This window comes from Thunnus albacares, chromosome 22, assembly GCF_914725855.1.
Source record: "Thunnus albacares chromosome 22, fThuAlb1.1, whole genome shotgun sequence".
Classification (NCBI taxonomy): domain Eukaryota; kingdom Metazoa; phylum Chordata; class Actinopteri; order Scombriformes; family Scombridae; genus Thunnus; species Thunnus albacares.
Window position 1 is genome coordinate 3,994,370 of NC_058127.1, and position 13,858 is coordinate 4,008,227.

A 13,858-nucleotide genomic window follows, 5' to 3' on the forward strand; every position below is an offset into this window, starting at 1 on the left:
AGAAAGGATCCTTCACTCCTCTTGAGATAGTAGAGGTTTAATGTGTCACTAATCTCTGCTGGAATAAAATTATACAAGCTGTTATGTAAGATGTTAGTAAGGATAAAAAAACCCAAAACAAAACAGGGAAAGTCCAGGCGGAAGGAGTGACTGTGACTCTCTCTCCATAACAACTGCTGTCAACATGATCTCATGTCTTTCACATTAATCTTGGTTCTGACTACTTTTACCTGCAAGCACTGTACAGGAGTTCTGAAATTAATTGTATTTTTCAATGAATAAAGATCTTTTATAGCGTGGTTTGCCAAACAAAGAAGACACAAAGAACACATGCAGGCTTGGCTATTAGTGTTTTGTGTTTCTGTGAAGCAGGGCGTTGTTGACACTGTTGATGTTGCTTCGTAAACCTTCCCTGGATGAATAAGGTTTAAAGAAGCAGAGGATTAACTTGGTTTTATTCTGTTGCAACTCAGAACCACAAACACCGTCAGATCTGCTCACAGTCTAGACATTATACATCTTTTCCCCTCCCTCCTCTTCACACTTTCCCTCCCCATTTATCTTCCATCACCTTGCTCATCTCCAGTATTTTTTGCTCATTCTAGAGTCTGTCGTCCTTGATTCCTGCTCTCTTCTCTCTCTGTCTTTTTTCTTATTGTACTCTGTCTCCTTGCTTTGGTCTTCTCTAATTTTTCTTTCCATCAGTAGTCATGTCCTGCAGGTTGACAGCTCTGTTTGTTTCTTTCCTCCTCTTCCTCCTCAGAGTTCAGAGCATCGACTTGACTCGCAGTAAGTACAAAAATACTCATCTAAATCTGAAAAACTCACAACAAATTTGAATATGTTTTTTTCTCATTTCAAATCAAACTGTGTTAAAATATTTCCACAAAAATGCTTCATAACCAGATGTGATTTGTTTACTATAGCAGGAAAAAAACGCAAAAAAATATGTAAGGTTTTTTTTAGCATCTTGTCAGGGCGGCTTGGCAGTGCACAAAAGACAAAGACAAAAGAAAAACACACCTCAGACCTCTTATCATTAAATATGCAACACAGACTGACAGATCGGATGGCAGCACAGACACCTCGATGCACATGCACATAAAGGCTACAGCACCTGTTGACCTAAAGTTAAAGGTTTACTGTCTAGTGTAAACAAAACAAGTAAAAGAGAGGAAAATATAAATTAAGGATACAAACTTTTTTTGAAAAGCAGCTGTGGTCTGTAAGAATGAATCCATCAACATGCTAGGGCTACACTGGTTTCATTATCAATAAATATATCAATAATGACTATAAAATGTCAAAGGTTATGCCAAATCACAAATGACCAGGATCCAATTCTTCACATTTGAGGAATTTTATTTCATGATTTAAGATATGATCAAAAATGTTATGGATACTTTTCTTAAGATGGACTAATTGATTAGTTCTTTTGGGAAAACAACATGCCATGGACCTCCACATGGAGGTCTGAAACTCTATCGTGCTCCTTATGAGCACCAACACACCTGGAATAGGTTGTCCTAGCTATTCGTAAATCCATTAGTTTGTGTGTAAAGTCGTTCCTAAGTTATTAGTTACTACTAGCTAGTTTCACACTAGTGACTTATTAAATCAGGTTATGACTGTCTTAGCTAGTAACATCTTCAGTCATTTGTAAATTGGTTGTTATGGATTATCTGTAGCCCTGTCCAATGACTCTTTGGTATCATTATCCCCAGAAAATACCTCCAAAAAAAACAGTTTTAGGATGGCAAATAATATTTTCAACTTAAACAGCAATGCTTTGTAAATGTAGGTATGACTTTGTTTACATCTGCTTACATGGACAAATGTGTGTTTCAGAGTTAGTTTAGAATGAATATGTGATTATGCTAACCTAGCCAACATTATTAGGTCATTTAGCAAAACATTTTTGGTGTAAAGTTTTGTAATTTAAGGGATTTTGTGTTATTTTTGTGAAATGTTTTACATGTTTACATCATTATTAAACAGCCTTTTGCATAAATAGATACGTATTCCACAGCATCTCTTTTACTCTTCACTCTAAACAGGGACATATATTAGCAAGCTAATGTTCCACCTGGCAGTAACATCTATTAAGTAACATCTAATCTCTACTGTACATAAGAACTAGATTCTGTGGTGACACCTGTTTAAATTTAGTGATTAGAAAATCTCCACTTAGTAAACACTTATATTATAACAAGGCTAATGTACAAACAGCCGTTGCAACCAGCTCCTGATGTCTTGTAACTCGCATCGACTTGAAATGTTTGATTTGATTTATTTGTTTAATTCTCAGTTGTCATGTCATCTATTGTTTCAGTGTCAAACTGTTTTGTGCTTTAATCATGAGATCTCAGCCTCTTCTGTTACTTTATATTAATAAAAGAAGACTGACGGATACCAGATGTTAAATGTTACCTCTAACTTTCCTCTCTCAGCTCGATCCCGCCCCTCTCCATCGGACTTTGATCTTCCAGAAGTTGATGGTTCTGCTGTGGATGACATCTGCAAGATTTTCTCTGCCACACCCGACCCCATCACTACCACCACCATCACCACAACAACCACAACCTCACCCATCACCAGGAAGGTATCTGTACATAACATGAAATAAAACTTGTTTTTGTCCTTGGTGATGGGTCAGCTGCAGTTTTTCTGTCCCTGTGATTCATTAATTTCCTGTACTGTAATTATATATATTTTCTTCATTAAATTTGACGCACCTTTACTGCACTGTAACATTTATGCTTATTATTTTATGTCCTTTTATGTCTTATTTTATACTACTATAAAGGGATAGTTCAACCTTTCAGGAAATAAACGTATTTGCTTTTTCTCAAAAACTTAGACGAGAAGATGGATACCACGGTCGTCTTGAGTATTGGAGCAGAAGTCAGGGTGTGGTTAGCTTAGCTTAGCATAAAGACTGGAAGCAAGTGGAAACAGCTATCCTGGATGTGTCCAAAGCAAAAAAAAAAAAAAGTCTACCGACACCTCTAAAGTTCACTAACTAACATGTTTTATCTCAGTTGTTTAATCTGTACATCAACAGAAAACAGAAATATCAAAATTGTGATTTTAAGTGGAGTCACGTGTTGGAGCTATTTGGAGCAAAAAGACTTTGTGAAGTTGCCCAAAGTCACAATTTAAGAAATAGTTAGAGAAGCTAACTCATACTAAAACCACAAATTGATTTTTTACACCTCTGCTTGATCAAATAATGGAGATATGTGTTATGGGTGTTAAGATGCTTTGTAAAAAAACTTTGGATAGTTCCAGGCTAGCTGTTTTCACTGCAGTCTGTATGCTAAACTAGGCTAACCACATCCTGACATGGGATTGATTCTCACTCTCAGAAAAAAAGCACAAAAGTGTCTTTCTAAAAATGTTGTTCCGCTATTTTAACTGATTTTATTTTCTTCATTGTGTTTTTTAAGTGTTGCTCTAATGTCTGTCTTGCTTGTTTCACACGTAAAGCATGAAATGCTTTTGTGTTTGAGAGCTGCCTCATCTTATCTCTAATCTCTGATTTTTCAGCAGGTTGTGGTCACAACCAAAAAGCCAGTCGTCCAATCGCCACCAAGGAAGCCAGAAACCAAAAACACTGGAACACCAATCAGGAAGCTGCCCGTCCCGGGAGGACCAATCACAAACACCCTCAACAACCCTGCTGCCAACATCCTGTACTATCTCCTGGTCAATAGCAGAAGACATGCAGCTGGTTCTCTCCCAGGGTTGAACAGTTTTATCTCTAAGCCAATAGGAGGGCTGCCTCTTGGAGGGGACAGTTCGACGTCACACAGCGACGAGTTAGGGGCAACGCTGCTGAAGAGAGCAGGGAGGACGTATGGGAACAGATGGAAAATAGGATCGTTTTCTTCAGAGGATTCGAGTGACGAATCTTGATGTTTTGATGATCTTGGTATTTTTAAATTCTGATTTTATCATTGTACGGTAGTTGGAAAAGGTTTGATATAAGTTACAGTTTTGTGAATGTTTCTTCATGACAATTTAGTAGCATCCCTTGGTTACCATTAAAGTTAGTTTAACAGCCAAATAAGATGATAAATGTTGTATCTACCTGCATCGCTGCTGTGACATTATGAGCTAATGTATGGACTTCCCTTTAAAACATACATTCATGTACATTCCTTTAGTAATCTCAAAAAGAAGAATATTCATATATGTTAGTTTAGAGCTGTTAATTTAACTGCTGTCATAAATCAAAACTGACGCAAGCAATCTTCCTTTTTACAAGCCTTATTTATTCTTTACAATACACAAGTAAAACAATTGCATTAATGTTCTGATTGTGTAAGAATTATTTGAAAAAGTATTTACATATAAATGACTTATCTGCTGTTTTAAAAAGTTAAACAAAAACAAACCTGAAAAATGTTACCTCTTCAATAAAAATAACATAACTCTTTTGTGTGCCTCTTGTTCAAAAATATTATAAAATACAATAATATAATTGTTGCATTGTTGTATTTAAATCAATATTTGGTCTAATATTTGACAAATAACCAGGTGTAACTAGAACATACATACATATGCTTTGGCTTTTTGCTAAGTGCTACATAAACATTAGCTATATTTAGCCACTGCTAATGCTAAATGAATGAATGACTTTTATTAGGATTTGTTTGTGTCAGTACTGTTGCGTTCATGCTGCTGTTGTTCTGATGGAGGAATGGAGGAAACTGGATGTTTGTCTTTTCTCTGATCCTTGGTAACACATTTGCCGTATTTACCTGGGAAAACATTAGAGCAATTATTACTTAAATTAGTATCTCAACAGTTAGCTCAACTGTTGTAAGTATAATTAAATAATGTGTATATAGGGAGTACATAGACACAAGTCCTTCAATTCATCACCTGTAACACATGTTCCTGGAATTTCTCAGTGTTTGTTGTTAATGCAGTTAGTATTTAGCGTATTAGCATGTTCATTTCATGCAATTGGATAAGTATCGCATTAAATAGTGGTGCTCTTATGCATATTTTGGAATAAGGGAAAGTTTAGTTTGATGTTTAAGTTGCACAACAAAATGAGGACATTTTTCATGTGTGACAAATCATATTTTAAATGCCTGACTGGAATTTGAAAACAACTGAAGAAATTATACTTGTCTTTGATTTATCTGAATGGGGGTGCTAAAACATCTCTTAGTTTCTTTTTCCCCGTGTCATGAAGTGTCAGACAACACTGATTCAATTTTAAAGAATTTCACCTAGGTAGCTATTTTTGAACCCTAGTTAGCCAAAAGGGTAAGTATTAACAATTAAGACAAAGACAGGGCCATCATCAATAATGGGGGTTGATGTGTTGCCTTGCTGAATTGTTGGTACTATGTAAAGACTTGTGTGCAGTTTGCATACCCTCTCTTCCTCTAAGGTCTGGCAACACTGAGCTCCTCAGATCAGGGAAATGAATGTCCGATTTCCTTTTGGGCGCCGCAACACTGCCGCTGTTACCAAGGTTACAGCGGTCAGACAGGAAGGATCGCTCAGAGGTCACACTCCTCTCTGACGAAGCCTGAGGGGAGACAGAGAGATACACAATGGTAACTTGTCCATTTTTGTTGTATACGAGTGAAAAGTGGCTTGTGAGGAATAATGGATACAGCATGTTACCTGTGCAGTGAGTGATCCTGTAACATGGTTGGACTGAGACTGTTGGGTCAGTCTACTATAAATACCACCATGATGCCTTGGCTTGTCTACACTCCTGTAAAACACACACACACAAATGCATTCTACCATATATCAAATTAGACACCAGTTGATCAACAGAAACAAGGTTTGCAATAGATCCATTGGGATTATGGCGCTGAAGAGCAGAAACTTGACTTGAGACCAAGGTGACATACTGCTTCAACCTGAATCTAAATGAATCTCTTGTCAGATCAGAATTGGTGTGTCACTCTAGTACCTAAGGCTGTGAGTTCCAGGTTGAAGTGTTGAGCCCAGACTGAGCTGATCGCTGGCGGTGGGGCTTTTGGTGCCGATGGCAGAGATGGAAGGGATGAGGGGGTTGGAGGATGGAGGGAGGAGGAGAGGAGTGGAGGAGGGAGGTGGAGGAGGAGGAGGTGGAGAGGGAGGAAGTACGGTGCTTTCACTGAAATCAAACTCATGAATGTCTGCACTGTCCATGTTTGAGTGAAAGACAGAGCTTCTAGTTGAAGGTCTGTGGTCTAACGTCGCTGTGGACGTGATTGAAGTTGTATCTGCAATGGTGGATATATTTGTTGTGTCATTCCTTTCTGGATTGACACTTTTCTTGCTTGCCTCTGCAGGAAATGTCGTTTTCAGAGTCTTTGGGGTCATTGTAACTGACCTAGTGTGAATGCTAAAAGTCCCAAGCTTTGTTTTAGGTTCCCTGACCAAAGATTTGGAGTGAGGGGGTTTCAGGAATTTCATGTTGGGTTCAGCTTCACTGCTATTATTCTTTTGCTCGTTACTTGAACTTCTAGAAACCTTTGAGGCGTGATTAATTGAAGACTTAGTTGTTGTACTGATGGACAAGGAAAGCGCTAAATCCTCTCTGTTCTCTTTATCTGAGACTTTTAATGTTTTCGGAATAGTAGACCCTACTGATGTGTTGGTTTTAGGGATTTCATTCAGTGTGGAGGTTGAGGTTGTTCTGGATTCTGTGATGATCTTAGATTTGGAAGTGCTCTGCTGATGGATGCTGGAGGGCTCAGAAGATTCAGGATCCTGCTTGTAATATCTGCCTGCAGCATGGGATATCCGAAATTGATATTCAGGTGTTTTGGTTGCTGGGCTCATCTTCAAGCATCCGTCCTTCTTGATGTTCTTGTTTGGAGTATTACAACTATCCTGCTGATTTTTGGTTGCATCCGATACTTCTGTATGTTCCCTGTCCGTTGGAAGGTTCAAAGGTTTGTTAGATACACATGTGCTGTTATTTGTAGGTTTAGCAGTTGAAGTTGAGCTAGTTTTGGAGAACTTTGCATTTGAGGTTCCTTTTGTTAGTGTCTCCATATGAACTGTGGACAACTGCGTTAAGAGATCCGTGTTCAGAGTCTTTGAAAGGCTATTGGAGGAAGACGTGTTGTTTTTGGACATTTTTGTGCCAGAATTCGAGGTAGTCTTAGTTGGCTTGGGGTTTGAGGACAACGCCTTTGGGCAGTCAGAGGCCTTTCTTTGCTCTGTGTCCATGGTCAATCGATCTGTCTGATGCTCAGAGGTAGAAGTCATGTTGAGTGCCTTAAACATAGTTGGGGCAGTATGGTCATTGCTTGACACACTTTTTAGTGTTATATTGGTGTCCGTACCATCAACAGATGATTCCAAATAAGCTTTTGGAGATGAACTCCCATTTGGATCATCAGTGGTCAAGCTTTTAGACATTTTGGGTACTTTTGTGTTTGTGTTGTTCCAACTCTTCCTAAACTCTTGACTTGACTCTGAGTTAGAAGATCTCCAAGGTTTTGATTTTACTATCATCATGTAATCAATTGACACAGCTTTGTTTGAGCAACTAGAATCTATGTCTTTTGTATCCATATTTTTCAAATGGCCCTCCCTTGGCTCTGGAGAAGTAACATTCCCATGTTTAGGTTTAGCTGCCACTATGTTATTGTCCTTTAGATCTGTTGTATTCTTGGTAGCCTCTGATGAATTGGATTTTAGGGTTTTGGTTGATTTTGAAATCTCAAGTTCCTTCCTCAACTCTGCACCAGTGGCTTTTACCAATTTACTTTTCATGGTCACAGCTGTTTTTGTTGCATTATCAATAACCTTGGCTCCTAAAGTTTTGGATTGTTTGGTGGACATCAAGGGTTCTGAGGTGTTCCGAATTGTTTTAGACAGCTTTGAAGGTTGCTTTCCTTTTGTTTTCTCCATCTTTTCCTCTTCCTTCTTCTCTCTCTGCTCCTTTTCCTTCATGGCTTTCTCATTCAGGTCTTCCGATTGTTTCTTGTCTTTGCCTCTCCGGTTCCTCTCATCCTCTTCATCCCTTTCTCGTCTTGGGGCCTTGGTTATTTTGGGCAGGGTAGAGTTCTCTCTGTGGTCTTTCTGGATCTTAGCATTCAGCTCATCCAAAAACCTGCATAGATACATAGAAAGCAGAGATAGCAGCAAGTTAGTAACTTGATTTTGGAGGTTAATCAGCTGTCAAAAGGTTGATGGTTTGATTTTGTTTGATTTTGGGTATCACTACTGCTCAATACTGGAAAAGTTCCAATTAGCAAATCCTGGCTAACATACATTTCAACTTACTCTGAGGACTCTACCTTACTCGGAGACTAGTTAATGTTGCCTAAAATCCTGATGAATCTTAACAACTTGAGAGATACAATTAAGTTTGTTTGTAAAAATAAACCACACAAAATTTTAAAACTGCCTGCTGAACTGCAAACACACAGAGTTACCTGATTTGGAAAGAGTCATGTGTGAACAGAGGATGTTCTAGCAGTTCTGAACACTGAGCTCTTCTATCTGGATCCATCTGAAGACAGTCCTTATAGAGACGACACAGATAATATTACCGTCTACCTGAAAAACATCTGAACAAACCCACAGCTTGTGCCACCATTCAGGACAAGCAGCATAATATCGTAAAATAGGAGTAGCGCCATGCATAGACCACACGCTGGTTTTTGATGCCAATATGCAAGTGCCTTAAGCTGCAGTTACTCTGCTCTAAATAGGGATTTTCTACTTTTAAGAAGGGACAAAGTGGCAAATTTGAAGCTTCAAAACACACCCAAAGAAACATATTAGTGTCACAAACATTATATTTTGTTTTTTATAGTCTCTGTGTGTATGCTTGTGTGTACCTGTGCTAGGTCCAGGGCAGTGGGTGTGATTGTAGGGAAGCGGTGCTCCAGTGGGATTTTGCTGGGACATTCTGGCAGTCTAACTCCAGAAAATACAGGATTCCTGTAGAATAACTCCTGGTGATGAGCTGTCAGGTTACCTACAATAGAGTACAGTAAAATAGAGTATGATTGACTGCAGGCATTATCCAGGGTTCAAATATACTGCAAAATCCTCTGCATGCTTTTGGGCAAAACACCTCCCATGTAATCTATATTTTTTACAGCCAATTTTCCCCTAAAAAGATGCTAGAATTGAACATCAATCAAAAATTAAAAACTAGATATGGCAGTAAAGGATGGTGCTCTTTTTTGTGAAGATGTAGAATATTTATCTACCATAAAGTATCAACAAAAACTAAACAGGATTTTCTAAAGGGTAATGTATCATAAATACAGCAATTTACACTGGATTTCTACTAAAGACTACCATTACTTTGGAAAGCATGACATGACAAATTTTATAATGTTTTATTCTCTAGATTTATATGAATATTTAAAATGCCAGAAATAGCATTCACACAATTTTTTTGGAAGTCCCTCTGGCTTTTTGTGTGTCTGCACTTGTGAAACCACACCTAGACACATGTGAGTGTGATGTTCTTACCAAAGAACCTGACGATGTGGTATATCTGGTCGAGGTCGGAGTCTCCGGGAAACAGAGGCTGGCCTGTTAACATCTCTATTAACAAACAACCTACAGCCCAAACATCTACTGGTCTGCACAGACACACAAATACACACCTGTCAACATCTTTATCAACAGACAACCTATACTAACACATCCTGAGGTCTACACACTAACACCTACTTGCCGTACTTGGTGTCTCCCACCAGTAGTTCAGGGGCCCTGTACCAGCGAGTGGCTACATAGTCGGTGTAGATGCCGCCTTCAGCAGGTGACGCCATGGTGCGGGCGAATCCGAAGTCACACAGCTTGACCACACCCCCCTGAGAGATGAGGATGTTCTCTGGTTTGATGTCACGGTGGATGATCTGCAAGGGAGGAGAAGTGAAAATACAGGAAAAATCCTACCTTTGCCAGCCATACTAGAGATTGTCAGCTCTTTTAACATCGTATTTCTGTAAGAATTTTTGTGTTTTTCAAATACAGCTTATCTTAGGGTGCAAAGAAATGGTTCTAAGACATAACTCCCTGTAAAACCACAACTTGGTTACAACTACGTAGGAATTTTTTTGAAACTTTGGACAGAGCCAGGCTTGCTGTTTCCCATGGCTTTCAGTCATTATGCTAAGCTAATAGACTCCTGACTCCATGGTATTGTTCCAAAATGTTTTAAAACTATTCTTTTTAAATCACAGTGTAACAGTGATGGAAAGTAACCAAGTACATTTACTCAAGAACTGTACTTAAGTACAATTTTGAGGTACTTGTCCTTTACTTGAGTATTTCCATTTGATGCTACTTTATACAGAGGAAACCGCTTGTAGTGATCATGGTTACAGTGATCAACCATTTGTATGGATCAAAAAGCTTGGGACAGAATCATTCCTGTACAAATGCTGTTTCAATAATTTGCTTATAGTAATCAAGTAGCCCACTTAAATTGTTCATATTGGGTCTTTTCAACATATGGAATTTTTTTTTTTGACCATGTTGTTGCATATTTACACATCCCTACATTTTGCTGGTGGCAGAAGGCGGTGGCCCTCAGGATCTGGTACAGGTGCTGCCGGCTGGTGTTCAGGTCCAGTCCATTCGAGTTTTGCTCCAAATCATCAAGAAGTGTCCGCTCTACAAACTCAAACACCAAATACCAACGGCGTCGACGCTTCCACACTTCCAGAAGGTTCACCAGGTTATCGTGGCGCAATTGCTTGATGGTTAGAAAACGAGTGGAGAAATAAGTACATTTAAAGTTGGATGTGGTTTCTTATTTACTTATCCGCACAAAACAAACAGCAAATTATGTCCTTAACCTCATGTAAAAGCATTTTTGTGTTTACGCCAATTGGCCACAGCCATGTGTGAACCTTGAAGCTAGTACTAAAGGCAGCAGAGATGGTTCCACAGAGCCCACAATCACACAAGTTCATCACTGCTTCAATAAAAGGACACAGATATATTTTGCATGGTGAAAGCCTTATTTTCAAGGATCAAGTGCTTATAAATCAGACTATCTTTGTCCTGTTTCAGCATGCTGACACTCATTTCTATAAAATCCCTGAAATCCCCAACCATCTCCTCACAAATCAATGATTTCAGCACAACTTATTGCTCAGTTTGTTTTCCTTGAATATGATCTCAGCAGCTGATTTCTCTTGCTCTAATGTTTCCTCTTACTCTAAGTTGCAAACTAAATGTGAGAATGACTCAGGATTGTTCTGGGTTGTGTTTGTCTTGTGATTGACAGGCTGCTTTTGTGTTGTGCTTCACTCAGGTTTCAGGCGACTTCAGTGACTCATTGACTGATTGACTGACTGACTGATTGGCTGATGGATTGATTAACAGGTACCCTGAGCAGCTTAATCTCCCTCAGGGCGATCTTCTTCACCGTCTTGTCATCGTCTGAGTCCATGAACTTCTTGATGGCAACAAGGCGGCCGGAGTCTCGATGACGGCACTTTAGCACGGTGCCGTAACTGCCTTCCCCGACCAGACCCAGAGACTCATAACGCTCCATTAGACTACACACTGAAAGGTGAGAAGAGAAGAGTCTAATCTGCTTGAAACAATTGAGACGCACTGATTCTTGTGTCTTGTTTTGCTTTTTGGATTAAATTACAGCAACACATCACTAATACAGTATCACTCAAAATATATTTAGCAATTATTGTCCAGCAAATATATCTGGACCCAAAATATAAGCTGAAGTTTTGACTTTTATAGTTCACATCAACACTGCTACATAACTTTTCACAAATCTACTGTAGATCTCCTGTAAATTTCAATTTATTTAACCTTCTTCCATCCAATACTGTCCACAGATGAGGAGAGACATTGAAACTGTGCATTGCACTGAAATTACATCTAATAAACTTACCAGAAATGAGCTATTAACGTGTGAACTCTAACACTGTTTTAATTCTACAACTTATGCTGATTTGATTTGATGATATCAGATTTGTTCTTTTCAAACACAACTAGGTGGCAGACTGACTTCAACGGATTTTTTTCCAAAGACACCACTAAGTAGCCTGATTTTATACAACCATAAACGAAACAGGCCACTGTTTATCATGTGTGGATAACCAATAAAGTAAGTCTCGTCTCCAGGTGCAACACAGATTATATATTAATGAATGATTTTGTATTGTATTAAATTAAGCTGTGATTCTTGTTGGCCCTCACTTACTAATCTGCCCACAGATACAATCCCATACAGTGTTATAAATAAAAGCTATTCTGAAATAAATTCTAAAGAGAAAAAGCACAGTGACCTGATGTTCACAAAAAGTGAATTTATTAAGTAAAATTAATTGTACTTATTAATAAAAATGTAATAAAGGCTTTTAAATGGAACTCAAGTACAGTATTTTCTTCTTAATATAACTTTGAGCCCATAGCTCTCATGTTCAGAAAATACAATTAAAAATTAGCACTGAAATATAGTTGTTTCTGTTATATGCAGAATGATTTTTTATTAAAGGAAGTGATGATATATGACTTTTCATTGGTAGTTGTTTTTCTAAAGAAATCGCATTATATTCCTTTGCTTGCAATTTTCCCCAATTCCCGCAATTTTACAGCAAAGAGAGCTGATAAAGCATCGCCAATTGTATCACAATTTTCCGCTGCAAAATCAAGATTGTTTTTACCACAATTATCCTGGAGGGACTGACATGTTCATCTGACTGTTGTTTTCAGGCAGTCTTGAAAACTGTAAACTTATCCTTCCTACTAAAAGCATACCAACCCTCTAACAGCAGAACATCTACACGGAGCGGTTAAACATAACGCAGCCTTCAGTCATATATAAACTACTTCAACTTTTACTAGAACTTTAAGGTAGAAAACAGCTCAGTGTTGAATATCAGAGAAATATTACAGAGATACAGAACAACAACAACATGTTAGATAATGTCTGCTGACGTGTAGCAGTTAGATTTTAACACACTGACCTTACAAGCTCCTTTATCTTCCGTTATCGACGTAAACACTGGAGTAACATTATGTGCGTGTCGTCTCGCGGTCACCGGAGACGTTAACTTGACTCTGTGTGTCACCCGACACGTTGCCGTGGTAACGCCCCCCGCCACGCGCTCCTACTTTTATTCAAGCAGTTTACTTATGTATGTATTCAGATCCTTTACTAAATACAGCAATGTAAAAATACTCCATTACAAGTAAAAGTCGTGCATGAAAAATCCTACTACAGTAAAAGTACATACACAGTATTACGGGCTTGATGTAGTTAAAGTATTGCAGTAAAAGTACATAAGTATTCTGAGCTTGATGTAGTTAAAGTATTGCAGTAAAAGTACATAAGTATTCTGAGCTTGATGTAGTTAAAGTATTGCAGTAAAAGTACATAAGTATTATGAGCTTGATGTAGTTAAAGTATTGCAGTAAAAGTACATAAGTATTATGAGCTTGATGTAGTTAAAGTATTGCAGTAAAAGTACATAAGTATTATGAGCTTGATGTAGTTAAAGTATTGCAGTAAAAGTAGTGGTTTGGTCCCTCTGACTGATATATTATTAGGCTATATATGATTATTATATATGACATCATCTGTTTTCAGTTTTTGGACTTTTTCTCTAATCTTTGATTTTTGCTGAAATATTGGATCATTTGAACATTTATTGAAATGAAAGCATGTGAGAAGTTTCGAGGGAAAAATCACTATTTGGTGGAGCTGTTAACAACTCATAGACATGTGAAATGTGACCCCGACTACACACTTATTATTAACATTTCACATATAGTATGAAGACCAGTACATGATATTTTTAATATGATGTTTTACATGTATTTTTGATTATATGTGTTTGTATCAAGGTAAAAAAAAAATCCAAACTAAAACAAAAAGAGTATC

General features: G+C 38.1%; 1 protein-coding gene across 2 annotated transcripts; it reads right to left on the reverse strand.

Annotated features, from left to right (window-relative positions):
* Positions 1-4,444: 4,444 nt before the first annotated feature.
* On the reverse strand, positions 4,445-13,054 carry LOC122974074 (probable serine/threonine-protein kinase MARK-A). Of its 2 annotated transcripts, none has more exons than XM_044341942.1 (11): positions 12,942-13,054; positions 11,336-11,514; positions 10,502-10,696; positions 9,679-9,854; positions 9,466-9,578; positions 8,820-8,959; positions 8,412-8,500; positions 5,948-8,086; positions 5,650-5,743; positions 5,395-5,551; positions 4,445-4,766 (listed from the first exon to the last, which is right to left on the reverse strand). In XM_044341942.1, the coding sequence occupies exons 2-11, from the start codon at positions 11,501-11,503 to the stop codon at positions 4,648-4,650; spliced, it is 3,390 nt and encodes a 1,129-aa protein (XP_044197877.1). In that variant the 5' UTR covers positions 11,504-11,514; positions 12,942-13,054; the 3' UTR covers positions 4,445-4,647. The 2 variants fall into 2 exon arrangements, with proteins under 2 accessions (XP_044197877.1, XP_044197876.1); XM_044341941.1 differs by having other exon boundaries at positions 9,670-9,854.
* Between the last annotated feature and the right edge of the window lie 804 nt (positions 13,055-13,858).

Excerpts from the sequence above, each read along its gene's own strand:
- LOC122974074 (XM_044341941.1), bottom strand. The coding sequence starts at position 11,503 with ATGGAGCGTTATGAGTCTCTGGGTCTGGTCGGGGAAGGCAGTTACGGC. Across the intron at positions 10,697-11,335 it reads GGGAGATTAAGCTGCTCAGG|CAATTGCGCCACGATAACCT; the intron begins GTACCTGTTAAT and ends CTAACCATCAAG. Across the intron at positions 4,767-5,394 it reads AGACCTTAGAGGAAGAGAGG|GTAAATACGGCAAATGTGTT; the intron begins GTATGCAAACTG and ends ATGTTTTCCCAG.